General features: G+C 49.8%; 1 protein-coding gene across 5 annotated transcripts; it reads right to left on the reverse strand.

The window, feature by feature from the left end:
• Positions 1-5697: 5697 nt before the first annotated feature.
• On the reverse strand, positions 5698-18019 carry TICAM1 (TIR domain containing adaptor molecule 1). Of its 5 annotated transcripts, XM_077332086.1 has the most exons (4): positions 16684-17609; positions 15348-15443; positions 12412-12586; positions 5698-8604 (listed from the first exon to the last, which is right to left on the reverse strand). In XM_077332086.1, the coding sequence occupies exon 4, from the start codon at positions 8375-8377 to the stop codon at positions 6365-6367; it is 2013 nt and encodes a 670-aa protein (XP_077188201.1). In that variant the 5' UTR covers positions 8378-8604; positions 12412-12586; positions 15348-15443; positions 16684-17609; the 3' UTR covers positions 5698-6364. The 5 variants fall into 5 exon arrangements, with proteins under 5 accessions (XP_077188201.1, XP_077188202.1, XP_077188203.1 ...); XM_077332087.1 differs by lacking the exon at positions 15348-15443; XM_077332088.1 differs by lacking the exon at positions 12412-12586.
• Between the last annotated feature and the right edge of the window lie 1197 nt (positions 18020-19216).

The following is a 19216-nucleotide window of genomic DNA, read 5'->3' on the forward strand; positions in this document are numbered from 1 at the left end:
GAGACTTGAGCTCCTCTGCGCTCAGGTCTGCAGAGCTTGGAAGAGAGGCAGTCCCCCTTGTTCTCCCTGGCGTGTTCCTGCAGACTGGCCTTTGGCATTTTCATAGGAGGCAGAAAGAACCTGTATGAGAGAGCACTTTCTAAAGCAAGACGGTTTGAGTTGTTTTGTTGTTTTGCTGCAAAATAAGGAGGGGGGAATTAAATTAGCAACTTAAAGCAAGGACAAGAAAGGACTGCAAAAATCAGACTGTTTCAGAATGGGGGAAATGATGCTCCAGTCTTGGGCGGGGGGTCAATAAATGGGTATGGTACAAAAAAAAAAATAAGAACACCAACTGCTTGGATGCGTTTTTGTTTCTGCGGCTGAATATATGTGCCTGACTTTTATGTGGGATCGAAGTTCTTAGCAAGGAGAAGAGGGAATTAGCATTTCTCCCAAGATTTGAGACTTCATTTTTAGCAAAGCTGGTCTTCCAACAGATAACTGGATAACTGAAATCTCCCATGAGCACTAGGTCCTGTCTCGCTGAGAACTTTGTAATCTGGTCTAGGAGCATCTCATCCAAGTCCTCTTCCTGGCCTGGCAGTCTATAGCAGACCCCCACCATAATACCACTATCATTTCCTCACAAATATATAGACGTTCTTAACATATTGTGCTAGTCCTCCTTCTTTTGTCTGTCCCTTTTAAATAAGTTGTATCTCTCAATCCTATTATTTCAGTTTGTCACCTGAGGCTCCATTGACAAAGAGGCACCAAAGTTCACCCCCAGATTACCAGCCAAGGGTGAGCTCTCCAATTGCACTCTGTCCAGGGAGGGGGGGTGTGCTTCCTGGACTGGCCCTTTCCTACCCAGCCACAGGACCTCCATCTTGGAAGAGTTGAGACAGAGGTGTACGGTTTCTGCACATAAACTCTGCTCTGGCTTCTAGCTTGACCACAAACATTGCATATCCTTTTCACAGAATTTAGCAGACGGAAGCAGATTCCAACACCTAGCTGGAGATCTCAGAAATTCCGGAGCAGGTGGCAGACTGCTTCAAAAAGGGGAGAGGTTCCTTTCAGCTCCATAAATTTGACTGCTCCCTGCTTCCCTCTCTTCTCTAGACATCACTATTCTTTTGGGCAGGACAGGCTGCACTGTGATCCTGGACAGAAGTAACCCCTCCCCAAAACACACAAACACAGACTGAAATGAGGGATGTTCTTGTGTATTTGTGCAAGAGTGTAAAACAGATCTTTACCTAAAGAGGTGGAATAGTAACTTTCAGCAGGAGAAGGATGACAGACACCTGGTTTAAAAAAGAATGTGGAATGCATGGAGGGATTTGGTATCAGAGTGGGGAGGGGGGAAATGTATCCTAAGGAAATGCTAAATCAAAGCCCAGACAGGTAACACATTCAATATCCAAATTTAGCATGTGACAATTACTGCTCAAAATTGACCAGTTTGGAGCAGCAGTTATTTTTAATCTACAGGTGTAAATATAGAAACAGATAATGTGGGAGGAGAGCATGAGCAGCCATGTCGGATCAGACCATTGGCCCATCCAGTCCAGGACACTGTCTTACAAAGCAGCCAAAGCTCAGCTGCCCTCAGGAGGTCCACCAGTGGGGCCAGAACTCCACAGGCCCTCCCACTGTTCTCCTCCCTCCAAGCAAAATGAGAGGAGGAGAAGTGGAATCTATTGGGCCAGAGGTGTCCAGTCTTCCAGGTGTTACGGCTGAAATAGAGGGGTCAAAGTGCCCACTCTCTGTGTGGTCCAGAATGGATTGCATAATGAAGATATGCCCAATGAGTCAATGACACACAGAGTTCTTTACTGCATAAAATGGTAGCAACTACACACAGACAGCATCAAGAGGGGACAGGATAAACACAGAGTCCATCGGTAGCTGTTGGCTATGAAACAGAGGGGGCAGAGATGCTCTGTCTTCTTGGTTCTTGGTGGGCAACAGGAAGGGCTCCTGGGGTTCTGGCCTCACTAGCAGATCTCCTAGGTCTTGCTGGTTTGGGTGTTTTGTACCCTTTTTACTACCCAAGGGAATCTAACCTGCTTTACTACCCAAAGGAATCATCTACCCTTCTCACAATAGTCACCTGTGAGGTAGGTGGAGCTGAGTGAGCTTTGAGACTGGACCAAAGTCACCCAGATGGCTGCATTTGGAAGAGGGGAATCAAACCTGGTTCTCCAGATAAGAGGCGACTGCTCTTAACCATCACACCAAGGTGGCCATTTTGTGTCACAGACCGGATGGGCCACTGACCTGATCCATCAAGGCTTTTATGTTCTTATGTTCTGTATTCTCAATGCTTGGGGGAAACAGTAGGACCACCTCTGGAGTTCTGGCATGACTGGTGGACCTCCTGATGATTACCTGGGTTTTGGCCACTGCGTGACCCGGGATGTTTGACTGGGTGGGCCACCGGCCTGATCCATCATGGCTTTTCTTGCATTCTTAGATCAAGAGCAACAGCATACCTGTCCTAGTCTGTGTAGAAATGAAATGAGAGAAGAAAGGCTGTAGTGTACCGAGAGCCTGAGTTGCCGTCCGTTTTGTAGCCTGAACCAGAGTTTTCTGGCTCCTGAGACAGGCTAGTTATACTCCTTGGGGCCCACTGGATAACAAGGAGACTCTTCAGAAAACAAAGACTGTGACAGAGGATAAAGGAAGTCTCAGGAGGAGAGAACTACAGGGGCAGATGGGTGCTAATGAAATTACCAGGAGGGAGCCATCATTCTGGGAAGTGACTGGAGGGCTGCTATGAAGAACAATTTCCAAATTAAAGGGGTCCCATCGGGGCACACTTGTGGCAGAAAGTTTCGAACCATGTGAAAATTTGAATCAAAGGCTCCTGGCTGGGGCAACATCTGGATTCCATTGGTGGTCACTGACGGCCTACTGTACGACAATAAGGGGGAGAAGGGAAGCAGTGTTTTTCTGCTCTGGTGTGGCTGAATTCCTCTCATCCTGTTGGTGTGCCTCATTTTCCTATAAAGGCTCCTTCACAAGTTGTTGATGCAAGATCATCACTGCAGCCTCTGCTGCAGAATCCGTCTTTCTGTGCTCTCCGCTTGCGATGCGGAGGCCAGGACTCGATGGAAAGGGATGGAGCCCCCCAGGTTAGGGGCACCAACTTCTAAGCTGGTGAGTTGTGCTTGATTCCGCACTCCTCCACATGCAGCCAGCTTGGTGACCTTGGGCTGGCCCCAGCACTGATAAAGCTGTTCTGGCTGAGCAGGAATATCAGGGCTCGCTCAGCCTCCCCTCCCTCACAGGGTGTCTGTTGTGGGGAGAGGAATGGGAAGGCGACTGTAAACTGCTTTGAGACTCTTTCGGGTAGAGAGAAGCGGCATATAAGAACCAACTCTTCTTCAGTAATCAGGGCTCTCTCAGCCTCACCTCCCTCACAGGGTGTCTGTGGTCCGGGAGAGGAAAGGGAAGGGGAATGTTAGCCACTTGAAGACTCCTGGCGGAGAAAAGCAGCATATCAAAACCAATTTTTCTGATTCCCCGTTCCACCTCCACATGCAGCCAGCTGGGTGACCCTGGTTTCACCGCAGCCCTGATAAAGCTGCCTGTTAGCAGACCAATCCCGTTCTTGGTGCAGGAAAATCATCAACTTTCTGAATCAATTGGATTTGCACTGGACGAATTCCAAAATTTGAATCAAAATTCGCCGTTTTATTGTATCAAACAACACATATGTGACATTGACTTTCAAGCATTGGTGGGTGGGGCTCAGAGCATGCTCACCAATGACCTCCCTCCCATTTACACATCCCTTCCTGCATACTTTCATACATTCAATAATCCAGTGTTCAGGTATTGCTTTATGCAAGCACAATTAAGCCTTTTACCAACTGCTTGGGCCAGGGGAAGGTTCAGCAATACTCCCAAAGCCGAACGACTCTGCTCCTGTCAACTCAATCAGGCTGAGTCAACGACCCATGTGCTAATTCATTGCCTTAAATATTCCTTGGAGCCGGAATTATACTTTACACCACTACTGGGAAGTCCTTTTTCACTCTGAGGCTGATAAATTTGCTTCTTGAGGATAAAGACCCTGAGGTCTCCACAGCTCTAGCACTTTTTACCTGCAAAGCTTTTTATTTTAAAAATATTTAACACTTTCTTACAGAAGGCAGTTTGGGTGTACAACACCCCCCCCCCTCAGGTTTGGCTGGGCCAGGTGTAAATACTAGGACCAGTCAACTGGAGAATGGATGATCCAGCTCAAGAGCTGGATGCGGCCTCTGAGGCCCCCAGTCTGGCTCAGCGGCAGCCAAGCAATGGTGGCTGGAATAGGGTGGAGCAGTGGTCCCCAACCTTTTTATCACCGGGGACCACTCAACGCCTTTTACTGAAGCCCGGTGGGGGGGGGGGTAGTTCTCTACTCTCAACCACTGCCCTAACGCTCTCTGATCGCTATGGTAATGTTTAAACATCCCTTCAAAATAAGATACAGACACGCCACAACAATGAACATAAGGAACATTTTATTTTCATGGAAATTTTAACTCGCGACAATGACAAATCAATGGGAACCCTGAGCTTGTTTCTCTGCAACGAGATAGTCCCATCTGGGAGTGATGGGAGACAATGACACCCAAAGTGTGTTGTAAAGGGCTGGGGGGGGGGAGGCGTCCTTTGCGGCCCACCTCCAATTAGTTGAAGGACCACATGTGGTCCACGGCCCATAGGTTTGGGATCGCTAGGGTGGAGGAAGATGAGCCTTCCCTATAGATGTTTCCTGTTTGGGGTCAGGAGAACCTAGGACCAGTGTATGACACTCCAGTTCCTCTCTCTTCTAAATGTGCCTTCAGAAACCGCAGCTGCCTTTCTTGGGGTGGATCGGCTCAAATTAGGAAGGAGCAATTGACCGGTGGCTTGTGAAAGAAACATCTGACACGGCTCCTGTTACAGTCATAGATGAAAGAAAAAAATCCTGAATGAATGCTCTCCCATGGCTGTTGGTAACGAAGATGTTAGGACACCACATTTTGCCGACACAGTGTGTGGACTTCTAATTCAACACCTGGCAGCCATGCGTAATGGCAGTGTTTTAACTGGCCCAGGTGTTTTGGATTCCTTTAACTGCTCAAGATGGGATTTTGCACAGTTAGGGCTCCTAACTGGCTCCTATTTGTTTTTTTTAAAGGGTGCCAAAGTTCATGATGTGCAAGAACTATGCTCATGCTCAGAAGGCCACTCTTCCACATCATTACATTGCTTTTTATTATTAATTCATAAATTGTAAGCTCTGGTATTGATAAGGTAGGTTTTCATGAGCAGAACTAAGGAGCAGGGCTGGAGGAGCTATGGAGAGAGGGAGGCAGATCTGCAATGCAGCAGAGGAGGAAGGCGGTCCCTATCTGTTAAGGAGCTTAGGGCAGCATCACAACAACCCTGTGAGGTAGGTAAGTCAATAACAGAAGGAAGGACCTACCCTAGGCTATAATAAACAATTTCACAATAAATGTAACTAAAGAGGTCTTATCTCTTCTTTTAATAGAACAACCAAAACGGCCTCCAGATTAAAACCGTTTTCAAGTGAGTTTTCATCAGTGGTTGTTTTTCAACTTCACTAGCAAACATTAAGTTGAAAAACAGCCACCGATGAAGACTCACTTGAAAACGGTTTTAATCTGGAGGCCGTTTTGGTTGTTCTATTAAAAGAAGAGATAAGACCTCTTTAGTTACATTTATTGTGAAATTGTTTATTATAGCCTAGGCTATGTTCTTTCTTCTGTTATTATACTCATTTCGAACTGTCCTTTTTTTCGTGGTGTACTCTTAATCTTGTTATGGCTACTTGGAAACAAGGTAGGTAAGTCATGCAGGGAGCTTTCGTGGCAGAGTGGGAATCTGAACTCTGGCCTCCTGTCCCTCTCTAGCCATTTTCAACATACCAGGCACAGTTGTATAGACATTTACTCAGTTTTTAATGAAAAACAACTCCGAACACCCAGATTCTTCACTCTTTTTCTGGAAGGGAGTGTGGAACTAGAGGAGCCCCTTGAAATGGCCCTGGGTGGTTCTGATTACCCTCTTTTTTTGGGTGCACACGATGCTGCCTTATACTGAATCTGACCTTTAGTCCATCAGGGTCAGAATTGTCCACTCAGAATTGTCCGCTCCCCAAGGTCTCAGGCGGAGGTCTTTTACATTACCCACTGCCTGGTCCTTTTAACTGGAGACCCCGGGGATTGAACTAGGGACCTTTTGCATGCCCAGCAGGCGCTTTACCATTGAGCTGTGGCCTTTGCAATATTAATTTCAAGACAGAACCACCAAATCTGTGCACAGGATTCCCAGAGCGGCCACATCACAAACTCCTCCGGAAAAACCCATTCTCTCTTCAATCGCCATGTCTGTGCCTTGCCTCTGCTTCTGCTCCCTGGCTCTCAGGGGTCTGATCTTCAGCCATGCCAAGTGCCGGGCTGCTTCTTTCCACCTGCATGTGATTGCAATCCCCAATCTGAATCATCTGGGCATGCTGAATGATCAAGTGGGGCTGAGGTCCTTGTGGTAGCGGGGCTGGAAGAGACACGGGAAAGGGGTGAAAGGGAGCAGCCTGGCCCAGCCCAGGTGAAGGCTGGTGCATCCCTGGCATGAAGGATGTGGGAGACAGAAATGGCGGCGGAACAGGGCCAGGTGGGACCTGGCACAGTCCTGGAAAGCAATTTGGTGATGATGGAAAAGGCACCTGGGCTGGGTAGTTTGGCTGCAAGCCGAGTGCTAAGAGCTGCTGTTGAATCTGCCAGTGATCTTGGCTTTCCTCACGCAGTCGTTCTTGACGCCGTAACTGCTGCTTCATGCCCCAGGTGAACTTCTTCTTTTCAAACTCAGAAAGCTTAAAGGTATTCTTCACTGTTTTTTCAAAAACACGCGAATTCTCAACCAGGGGCACCAGCCCTGCCAAGGTCATGGGCATCTCCTCTTTCTTTAATGGGCATTCCTTCGGGATGAAAGGGATGACCGAGTTGGTTTTGACAAAGTGGGTGAAGGAATTCATCAGAGCCATGTTTGTCTGGAAGGTGCAAAGATGGCTCTTGAAGTGCTCTGTCAGGAGCAGAAGGGTGAAGGCCGAGTTGTCCAGCGCATCCTGGAAGCAAGCCAGCTGGCTATGTCCGGGGACCAGGAAGTCCTCACAGAAAGTGGCTCCATTACGGACCCCCAGTTTTTCCAGAAGGTCTCTTACCCGGCAGGCAATGCGCTCGTCTTCATTGGCATGCACAACAACGAACATGAAGAACTGGTCTTCATTGCCTGGTGAGTCAGTGGAGGAGGCAGCTGTTGCAGGAGGGAGATCTGATGAAGAAGATGCATGTTCAGGACCAGGGCTTGGGCATGGAGAAGGAGAATCCTTTGGCAGAGTTTGGACACAGCCTTTGGCAGCCAAGCCAGCTTGCAGTCGGCATGCAGTCCTCATATTTGGGGGGGTTCCTCCTTGGGGATCCTGCACTGCTGCTGCCACCATAGCTGACGGTTCAGTATACTCCACGGGGCTTCGGGGGCTCTTCTCCAAATTGGGGGCCCAGTGGCTCCTGCAGGAGACATCTAGGCAGCTCCTGGGCAGCTCTTGCACACCCGGGATCTCAGACTGGCTAGCAGGTGGTGACGCCACACTGATGCTCCCTTCCCCAGGTTGTGCCAAAGAACTGGGGCCGCCCCCACAAAGCCTGCTGACCTCAGACACACCAGGCTGGTGGGTTGTCGGGTGGATGTATGGCACCGTGGGAGACGGGCTGATCTCAAAGTGGCTCACAATGGAGGTGGGGGAGCCCGTGGACCGCAAGGGCTGACTCAACAGTGCCAAAGAGCCATTAATTGGGAGCGGCATGCTCCTTGGGAGTCTCTCTGGGCCAGATCTCAAAATATTAAATACTCCGCTCACTTCCCCCGTGGCGAAACCAAGGCCACACTTCTCCTGCGCTTCGGCCAGGAGGGCATCAAGCTTGGCATGCTGGACTCCACTTTGGCTGCGGAACGCCTCAATGGCAGCTCGGTAGGCTTCGTCTCTGGCCTGGGGACTGCATAGTTTTTCTTCTGCTAGCAATGAATACATCTGGGCCACCACCTGGGCCTCTTGTGTCGGCAGAGGAAGGCTGCTTCCCAGGGAGCTGCCCCAGTGGCTTCTGCAGATGTGGGCCGCTGCTACGTCCTCCTTAAAAGTGCCCAGGATCTCCCTGGCCTCTGCTTCCCGACTTAGGGCCAGCAGGACCATCGCTTGCAGGAGTCTGCAGCTCCTGGTATCCTGCCTCACACAGTTCAGTTTGTGCTTCAGGAGAATCAACTTGTCTTGCGGGATTTGGGCCAAGAGGTCAGCGACCTGCTCAAAACTTGGCTGGGTCTCATGGTTCGCTGCCATCTCACAGAACGTTTTAGTGGGGGATCAACCCCCCATGAAAAGCATGTCATGAACTTGAGGAGCAGCTGTGGTGCCAAGAGGAGAGGCCGGTTGCTTGGGTTGCAGGTTTCAGGCTGGCCGTGATGAGCCAACCCTTCCCTGGAAAAATCATCTCTTGCCTTTTCTTGCCTTGATCCAACTGTGCTTTCATCCACCAGCTTCCTCCTCTTCCTTGGTGGCCTTCTAATCTGTAATTGAAGAGCAGAAAATGTTGGATGTGTCTTTAGTGCCCTCTGGGGAGTTTATTTATTATTATATTTATATACCACCCTCCCCGAGAAAACAGGAGGAGATCCAATTAACATATGGTAACATGTTCATGTTAGCCGATAGCAGCACAATAGGCAGAGGTGACGCACAGGAAGCTGCCTTGGGCTGAATCCAACCCTGAGTCCTGCCTGCTCAGATTACCAGGGCCTCAGGCAGTGGCCTTTGCCATCCCCTCCTGCCTGGCCCTTTGGACTGGAGATGCTGAAGGCTGCACATGGGGCTTCCTGCATGCCAAGCAGAGGCTCTACTGCTGAGCCATACACCCTCCCTCCCCAGCAGCACCTTAAAAAGACTAACAACTACGGTGTGCAAAACACACACACATACCACCACGTGGTACTTTTCAGGTATATTATTCCCCCAAAATATCAATTTTTCCAATACTGGGTTTGGTAAATATTTGGGAATGCCAAATCATTTCAACTCCATTATAACCTATGGGGACTACTATAGTCAAAGGTTCCCATTGAGTACAATGAAGAATGAGGCTGTTTCCTGAGCTAGAAACACCAAATTTGCAGCACCGATCCTGGTCCCTTGAGAAGCAAAAACGGGAGGAAACTAAAGCCAGCTTTCAAAAGATTTCAGTAATAAAAAAGACTCAATTAGGAAATCGAAGGAAGACCTTCTAACCAACAAGGAATATAAACAAATAACCAAGGCTTGCAAGGAGAGTGTTAGAAAAGCTATGAGCTTTAATAATGAATCTGATTATTCCTACCTAAATGCAGAACTTTCCATCTATCACTACCGAAATTCATTTTATTCATTTTAGCCCAGTTTTCTAGCCTGTTAAGATCATCCTGTATCCTGGTTCTGTCTTCTGCTGTGTTTGATACCCCTCTATTCCATCATCTATAGATATGTTGAACAACACAGGGCCCAGGACAGATCCCTGAGACACTCCACTGGTCACTCCTCTGCAAGAAGACAACAAACAGGAAGAACCAGAAGTCCTAATAAAGGAAGGGGCCTATGATCTAATAGCCATTACAGAAACATCTTTAAACCGCCCGCGGCGCCGCGGGCGCCACGGACTAAATAAAAGAGTAAGGGCTGGTGGGGAGGAGTTAGGGCGGGCTCTGTCCGGGATAAAAACTCAGAGGAGCGAATCAGGAGCCGTGAAGCGGCTCCTGATTCGTTCCTCTGAGTGGCACTTGAGGGCCGAGTGGCCCATCTCGAGGACAGCCCACCACCAACTCCACACTCCGGCCGACCCGGCATCCTTCCCGGGTGGCTGCCGCCAAGGAGCATTGCCCCACGGCCCACGACTTCCGCGAACAGCTTTCCCCTCCGCCAACCGCCTCCCGCCACCACAGCTGTGCCGCCATCCCCGCGGCCCGCAACATGGCCGCCCACCTCAGGCCTGCCCGCACTACGACCTCCAGGAACCTCCTGCCGGCTGAGGAGCCGCTGCCGCCGCCGCTGCCGCCACACAAAGGTAGGCCGCTTCCCCGCCATGCGACCCCGGACCCGCCAACACGTTCCGCGCTCCGCCAGAGGCCCACGGACGACGACGCCACCCTCGCTGGCCCGCGCCACATCGTCCAGCCCTACCTCTCGACAGGACGCGCCCCGACGCCAGTGCAATCTAGCGCCCATTTTATGGTAAGTAAAATGGGCTTTAAATCTAGTGGTGGAATAACTCTCACAACTGGAATAATAGGACTGAGAGGTACAATTTAAAAGGGATAGACAAATAAAGAAGGGCGAGGAGTAATACTATATGTTAAGAATGTATATAGTGAGGAAATATATGTCTGAGCATGAGAGTTTAGCTGAGAGTTTGGGTAAAAATAAACAGAGTAGGAAATAATGAACCACCAGGGGGTGCTATAGACCACCAGGCCAGGCAGAGGACTTGGATGAGATGCTTCTAAACCAGATTACAAAGTTCTCAGAGAGACAGGACCTGGTGGTCATGGGAGATTTCAATTGCCCAGATGTCTGTTGGAAGACCAGCACTGCTAAAAATGAAAAGTCCAATAAATTCTTGACTTGTCTTGCTGACATCTTCATTTTCCAGCAAATGGAAGGGGCAACCAGGGGGGGTCTGTGGTTTCAGATTTCATTCTTACCAATAGGGAAGAACTGGGTGCACTTGGTAGTAGTGACCTTGAGATTTTGGACTTTATGATCTTGGGGAAGAGAAAAGCTGTATGTTGTCCACATACAGGCTGCACTTCAGGTGAGCCAATTTTAACAAACTTAAAAGTTATGTTGGGTAGAATCCCATCGTCAGAAAAACTTAAGGAGATGGAAGTCCAAGAAGGTTGAGAGTTTCTTAAAAGTGAAATACTGAAGGCACAATTGCAGACAATTCCATTGAGAAGGACAACTGGACGGGACCTAAAGAAACCAGGCTGGCTCCATAAACAGTTTTCAAAAGAATTGTATAATTAAAAAAGACTCATTTAGGAAATGGAAGGAGGACCTAATAAACAAATAACCAATGCTTGTAGGGAGAGTGTTAGAAAAGCTAAAGCTCTGTATGAGCTTAGGCTACCAAGAAATGCTAAAAAGAACAAGAAAGGGTTCTTTAGTTATATTTAAGGTAAGAAAAAGAATAGGGACATGGTGGGACCATTGCAGGGACCAGAAAATGACATTGTTAACAGGTGATGAAGAGAGGGCAGAATTGCTCAATTCCTACTTCTCCGCAGTCTTCTCTTGAAAGGGGAATCATGCTCAACATGGCAAAATCATTTCATGTGATGAGGGATGGGAGTTGTGGCCTAGGGTCACTGTAGGGGTAGTCCGTAAACGCCTAGCTTCTTTAAAACCTTCTGGGCCAGATGAATTGCATCCAAGAGTACTAAAAGAATTTGCAGATGTGAGTTCTGAGTGTCCATTATTTTCGGCAATTCTTGGAGAACAGGTGGAAGAGCCAGAAGATTGGAGGAGGTTAAATGTCCCCATCTTCAAGAAGGGGAAAAAGGAGGATCTGGGTAACTACCAACCTGTCAGCTTGACGTCTAGAGCTGGCAAAATTTCAGAACAAATCACCATTCAGTCCTTGAGCAGCTAAAGTGGATGGCCTCAATTACTACAAGTCAGCATGGTGTTTTCAAGAACAAGTCACGTCGGACTAACCTTATCTCTTTCTTGAGAAAGTGACTACCTTGCTGGATCAGGGGAATGCTGTGGACATTGTTCACCTTGATTTCAGTAAGGCTTTTGATAAGGGCCCCCATGATATTCTTGTTGGCAAGTTGATAAAATGCGATATGGATCCCATTACTGTTAGGTGGATCGAGAACTGGTTGACAGACCACACCCACAGGGTGCTTGTAAATAGTTCGTCATCATCTTGTGTAAGAGCAATAAGTGGAGTGCCTCAGGGATCTGTCCTGGGCCCTGTTTTGTTCAACATATTCATAAATGATTTGGGTGAAGGAACAGAGGAGGTGCTTAATAAATTTGCAAATGATCATAAACTGGGAGGGGTAGCAAACAGATCTTGACAGGCTGGAAAACTGGTCTAATATGAATAACATTTTGCATTTAGGTACAAAAATAACAAATGTATCTCTATAGGATGGGTGATTTTTGTCTTGACAGTACTATGTGTGAAAAGGATCTTGGGGTCTTAGTAGACCATACACTGAACATAGGTCAGCATGTGTGACTCAGTAGCTAAAAGGCAAATGGGATTTGGGACTCTAGTAATAATAGTGTCACACAAGGTGATGTTACCGCTTTACTCCGCTCTGGTAAGGACTCACTTGGAGTACGGGGTCGTATGAGGAAAGGCTGAGGGAGCTTGGTCTGTTTAGCCTGGAGAGGAGGCCACTAAGAGGTGATAGGATAACCATCTTCAAATACTTGAAGGGCTGTCATATAGAAGATGGAGCAGAGTTGTTTTCTGTTGCCCCAGAGGGTCGGACCAGAACCAGTGGGCTGAAATTAATTCAAAAGAATTTTCCATTAAACATCTGGAAGAAGTTCCTGATATCACGGTTCCTAAGCGGAACAGGCTTCCTCGGGAGGTGGTGAGTTCTACTTCTTTGGAAGTTTTTAAGCAGAGGCTGGATTGGACGGAAATGCTGATTTTATGAACTTAGGCAGACTGTGAGTGGGTGGGCAGGAAGGGATGTGCCACTGTTTGTCTCTTGTGGCCCTTCCTTGCAAACCCAGGGAAAATTTGTGCCACTGGGCATGAGGTCCACAAACCTCGCAGGCAGTTTCTTTTTTATAATGAAACAGAACAAAGAGAAAGAAAAACACAACTAAGGTTGTGGGATAACATTTTCTTGGGCAGCCTTGTAACCTGTCTTCACCAGGGCTCTTTCTCACATTTTCCAATGCTGCCCTCTCAATGCACCCGTGCAGTCATTTGCAACTGGATTTTCCCGAGTAAAACAGGAATATCCATATGCAAACAACTGCTATACCCAGTGCAGCTGAATGTAGCCTAAGTCACACAATAAGCCACAAAAAAAGGAGTAAACTCCTTGATAGGAATAAAATCCTATATCATCTAAAATAGAACAATTATCTTCTTTTCCGTCTTAATAAAACAGTAAGGGGTGTTGGGGTGGGCTCAGTCCGTGATGAGGAAGGGCAACAATTGGTCCCATGGCCCTGGACTGACAAGCGGAGGGGCCAATCGGAAGGCGTGAAGCGCCTTCCGATTGGCCCCTTACCAGGACAGACCAAAATTCCATCCAGCCAGGGGCAATCTGGAGAAATGCCTGCCAGTCAGCTCCTGACCACCAAAGGGAGAGGAGGTCAGAAGGGCTGCCAAGGGGGGTGAAAACAGAGGCTGCGCCAAGCCCTTTTCACCCCAAGGCTGTCCTAACTGTCATGTCCAACTGTAAATTGCCTCAGAACCCTGACAGAGCTGGCAGGAGCCTGGAGAGTGCACTCCCCCCTTCCCTTCAGGCCTGCTGCGAAGGAGCCTCTGACAGCCCCTGACTGAGGGGAGGGAGGCCTTTCCAAGAGCAACGCAGGGGAGCCTGAGGGCCTTCCTTTTGAGGGAGGGGGGACTTTCCCCTTCTGCCTAACAGTTGCCTGACAGGGAGGCCACAGAAAAGCCCCTTCTCACTTAAAATGCTGCTCTGGCCGGGGGTTAGACACAGCCAAGTCATGTGTCTTTCTTCTTTGCAACTCTCTGCAGATTTGAGGCCACTGCACAGCGTTATTCTGCAGAGGAAACTGGCTCCTTTTGTCTCCTGTTTCATCTGCACAACAACCCTGTGCAGAAGGCCTCAAGTCTTTCAATTCAACAACAACTTGTGTGGGAGGCCTTAAATGTTTCTTCTCTACCACAACCCTCTCCAAAGTAGCCCTTTCTGCCTGGGGAGCTGATCTTTATACTCTGCAGGTGAGCTGTAATTCCAGGAACTCTCCAGGCTCCACCTAGAGGTTAGCTACTCCTGGGTTGGAAATATTCCTGGAGGTTTGGAGGTGGGACTTCAAAATTGTACAATGACTCGGAGTCCAGCCTTCAAAGGAGCCATTTTTGCCTGCAGTTGGGAGGGAGTGGTGCAGGTGTGTCCCTCTTGGGCTATGGGCTATGTCCAGCCCTTACCATAAACTGTTTGTATTCTGTGGCGCAGACAGGCAGACCAGCATCAGTCCTGTGAGTCTGGAAAGTGCAGGAAGATCTAAATAAATACTTACAGCCTGAAACTGTAAATAGGGAGAGGACGGGAAGATGCTTGGAAAATACTTTGAGACACCTGCGGCCTGTTGGGTCACTGTGGCCCATTCCCAGTTCTCTCAGACCTCTCACAACCCCACATACCTCACAGGTTGACTATTGTGGAGAGACAAATGGAAAAGGTGTTTGTGAACCGCTTTGAGACTCCTTTGGGTAGTAAGCAATAGAGTACAAAAATCCATTCTTCTAAGGAGCAACCATGAAAGAAGCATGTTGGCACATAACATTTTATCAACAGTGAAAAAATGGAAAAGCAGGAACAGGGTGGACACCTGTGTACTGTGACTACCCCATGTGTATTAGGGCAGAGGGGCATTTCGGTGTCTGTGGCCTAATTCACACAAGAAGGGAAATGATGCAGAAATGGGCGGAATTGGTTGCCATGTAATCTTCCCCTAAGAAGAGTCTCCAGTCTGATTTTCCCTTCACATATCTGAGGACATGGCTCTGGAAAGCTCATCTGTAACCATTATGCCACAATTCCCAACACTCCCACACTCCCAATTCTCCCACACTCAACAAACATTCCAAACCACAGGTTCTTGACACCCATATCTCCACACCCATGCCCTCATTTGCCACCATGCCACCGCAACCTCCCACACAACACACATGACAACCCCATGCCCTTACAGACTGGACAACTCCTCCCCTTCCTCTTCCCACTGCCAAGCTCTAGCGCCTGTTGTATTCTTGGAGACAACGGGCTTTGCCCCTAGTACTTTAATAAATACACATGATCTGTATATCCCCTCCTTTGTTTTGTTTAATTAGTTGCTGAATTTTGAGTTTTTCCCCTCTCCTGTATTTTTCCAATTAAAAAAATACATAAAAAGGTAAAGGTATCCCCTGTGCAAGCACCGAGTCATGTCTGACCCTTGGGGTGACGCCCTCTAGCGTTTTCATGGCAGACTCAATACGGGGTGGTTTGCCAGTGCCTTCCCCAGTCATTACCATTTACCCCCCAGCAGCAAGCTGGGTACTCATTTTACTGACCTCGGAAGGATGGAAGGCTGAGTCAACCTTGAGCCGGCTGCTGGGATTGAACTCCCAGCCTCATGGGCAAAGCTTTCAGACGGCTGCCTTACCACTCTGCGCCACAAGATACAAACAATATAAATAAGAAAGCATTCAAAGATCAAAGTGAGATCGTTCTGATAAAAACTCCTATAGACTGAATGAATTTCAACCAAACAGTCTTCTTCCGTGGTCTCTAAAACACAAACGTGTAATTCTCTACAGGCCTTTTGGGTTTCGTCTGGCCAGTCATTTTATGCCAATATCTGGTTTAATCAGGGGTAGTCAAACTGCAGCCCTCCAGATGTCCATGGACTACAATTCCCATGAGCCCCTGCCAGCTAATGCTGGCAGGGGCTCATGGGAATTGTAGTCCATGGACATCTGGAGGGCCGCAGTTTGACTACCCCTGATCTAGATAAACTGTTGTGTCTCTAGGCACATTGAGGACTGCCACCCTCCGGGACTCTGCAGATCCGTTCCCCAGCAGGCAATGGCTGCTTTGGTGAGGGCATTCTATGGCCCTGCCCCAAACTGAGGCCCTACCTTTGCCACCTCCACCCTCCCCAACCTCCAGGAACTGTTGGCCACCCCGCACTCCTTCCTAGACGAAAGTGTGGGATATAAATACGATGGGTGCCCCTAAACAAGGCAGCCCCATTGTACTATGGGCACAGTCTTCCAATCCAAACGAGATTTTCTTTTTTTTTTAAATCCACAGTTCCCATGCTCCAGCCTGGCTTTCTTCTCCTGGGCTTACAGGAACAGAAAGCAGTTTGGAAATTGTGCTGACAAGGAAAATGTGTGAATGTTAACTCTATGGGTGCCATTAAGGGCAGGGTTTAGTGCACCCCCAAGCAGAAGAGTAGAATTTAATGGCACCCATCCAACCAACAGGAGGCTGCTGATCTTGGACCTGTTTGGAGAGGGGGAGGGGGCTTCCCAGGGGAATCCCCTCCGGCCTGCTTAGGTGCCGGCTTCAGCTTGCCTTGGGGTCCGCCTGGTCCTCCTTTGTAATAATATTCCTGCTTAGTCCCTTCTTCTGTTGGACCCTAGGAGGAAATTGCATGTTTTTTTATCCCCAGGAAAGACGGACGTGCCCGAGATGAATCTGTACCGGGAGCACGTCGGCCTGGCCCTCACGCCGACCCTCTCCCCCGGAATCTCCCGCAGAAGGAGGCTCTCTGGCCGCCACCAGCCACCCCCAGTCCCCCCCCCCGTCTGCCCCCAGTCCCTCTTGCGCCCCACGCGCGGAAGGGGCCGACAGCCGTCCCCCCAAGCAAAGCCACCCGGGGATGGGCCAGGCGGGTGGTACCTGTAGGCTGGGCAGCCAGGCGCCGTTCCCGGTGGGCACTTCGAACAAGCCGCCACCGCGGGCGACTCTTCCAGCAGCCGCGAGGAGGGCTACTCGGGAGGAGGAAGCGGCCCGGCCTGCGAGCGCCCTTTCCCCCGTCGAGGCCCTGCTTCCGCCTACGTGGGTGTTTTCAAAAAGAGAAACCGCACCGAAACCCGAGGGCAGGTCCGAGGGAGGGAAGGACAGGCAGCCAGGCAGGCGTTTCCCAAGCCCCCGTCGGACCTCGGAGGGCTGCCCGGGCGGACCCCGGAGACGGCGCCGAGGCGGGCCTGGCCGGGCAGGGAGGAGGGCGGCAGGCAGCCTTCCTCTTTCGATTTCCCCGGCGCGGCGACGGAGCCCTCCGCGGGGCGCGGAACAGCCGTCCAGGCTCAAAGCAACCCCCTCCCCTCGGCAGGGGCGCCGGATCGGCGGCTGGGAGGTTTGCCGGGTGGGACGGGGGCGAGTCTCGCTGGAGCCGCAGGGGGAAAGAGGACCGCCAAGGCCGACGGCGCGGCGGGCAGCGGCGAAGGAGCTCTCGGGCCCGACAGAGGCCTTTGGAACCGGCCCCGACGCCAAGCAGGACCCGCCTCCAGCACCCGGCAGAAATCTGTGCCCAGCCGCCTGCGTGTAGTTTCAAGCCATTCCAGCAGGTCCTCTCCTCTGCAGCCAACGGGAACCGCTCCCTGTGCTTCTCCAAGGGACAGCTTTTTCCACACGTCTAGAGAGCCCTCCTGGCCCCTCTCAGCTTCCTCTTCTCGAGTCCCTCAGCCTTTCCTCATAGGGCTGTTGTGTCTCCCCAGTTCCCGGACCAGCCTCCTCATCTCCTCTGCACCCTCTCCTTTTTGACCATGCCCGTCCTTAAGTGAGGCCTCCAGAATGGCACGCAGGACTCCGGGTGATATGCAGCATTGGGACTATGACATCTTGTGATGTTGAAGTGATGCCTCTGTTGACCCAGCCCACAATTGCATTTGCCTTCTTTACCGTCACACCTTCTGCTCATATTTTGCTTACAGTCCACAAGGACCCCAAGGTCACCTCCAGAAGTGTATCTCCCACCCAGTATGCATGCTTCTCATTTTTTGTGACCCAGATTTAGAGCTCTGTGATTCTCCTAATGGAATTTTTACAATATTAAAGGTATCCCCGGTGCAAGCACCGGGTCATGTCTGACCCTTGGGGTGACGCCCTCTAGCGTTTTCATGGCAGACTCAATACAGGGTAGTTTGCAAGTGCCTTCCTCAGTCATTACCATTTACCCCCCAGCAAGCAAGCTGGGGACTCATTTTACCAACCTTGGAAGGATGGAAGGCTGAGTCAACCTTGAGCCGGCTGCTGGGATTGAACTCCCAGCCTCATAGGCAGACAGCTTCAGGCAGCATTTCTGCTGCCTTACCACCCTGTGCCACAAGAGGCTCTTATTTAAAATATTATTTATTAAATTTATATCCTGCCACTCCCAATGGGCCAGCTTGTGGCAGGTAACAGCATAAAAACCCACAACAATAAAATCCCATTAAAACCCCCAGTAAAACATTGCAAAACATCACATGGCAGTAAAATCCCTTGCTCCCCATACCAGTACATCCACTCCTGGGGGGGACCTGCCAGATCTTCCTGCACTGGCCTCAACCATAAACCCAGTGGAAGAGCTCCATCTTACAGGCCCTATGGAAATTCAACGGCTCCCACAGGGCCCGCAGCTCTTCCGGTTCTGGGGGGGAGTCTATGCGGCCATCCATAAGGTGATAGAGCTGGGTATCATCAGCATATTGATGACAGCCCTGGCCAAAGCTCCGGACCAACTGGATAAGAAGGCGCATAAAGATGTTGAAAAGGGTGGGGGAAAGTACTGCCCCCTGCAGAACTCCACAAGGGAGACTGCAGGAGCACAATAGCTCACTCCCCACCTCCACCCTCTGGGTCTGATTCCAGAGAAAGGAGCATAACCACCCAAGGGCTGTATCCCCATATCCTCGTCCCAGCGAGGCGGTGGACTAGTAACTTGTGGTCAACGACAATGAAGGTGGACGACAGATCCAACATAACGGGTACAGCCAACCTGCCCTGATCCAGCTGGCGCCAGAGATCATCCATCAGAGTGACCAGGGCTGTCGCCACCTCATAGCCAAGATGGAAGCCAGACTGGTATAGATCAAGAGCCAATGTTTCTTCCAAGAATGCAAGGAGCTGGTCTGCTGCAGCCCTTTCAAGGGCATCTTCTCATTTATCCACTTTTCAATGTGTTCAAATCTTGCTGAACTCTTATCTTCTGGGAAAAAAATCATAGAATCATAGTGTTGGAATGGGCCATGCAGGCCATCTAGTCCAACCCTCTGCTCAATGAAGGATCAGCCTCAAGTATCCAGAATAAGTCCAGGCACTGCTTGAAGACTACAAGTGACTGCTTGAAGACTACAATCTCCCCACCTCCTTTGGCAACCTATTCCACTGCTGTTCACTACTCATCCAAATTTGCTGCCACTTGCAAATTTTATGAGGAGCCCCTCCACCC

This window comes from Paroedura picta, chromosome 4, assembly GCF_049243985.1.
Source record: "Paroedura picta isolate Pp20150507F chromosome 4, Ppicta_v3.0, whole genome shotgun sequence".
In the NCBI taxonomy this organism is placed as follows: Eukaryota; Metazoa; Chordata; class Lepidosauria; order Squamata; family Gekkonidae; genus Paroedura; species Paroedura picta.

What these genes read in the sequence shown, in the direction of transcription:
- TICAM1 (XM_077332089.1), bottom strand. Translation starts at nt 8,377, where the DNA reads ATGGCAGCGAACCATGAGACCCAGCCAAGTTTTGAGCAGGTCGCTGAC.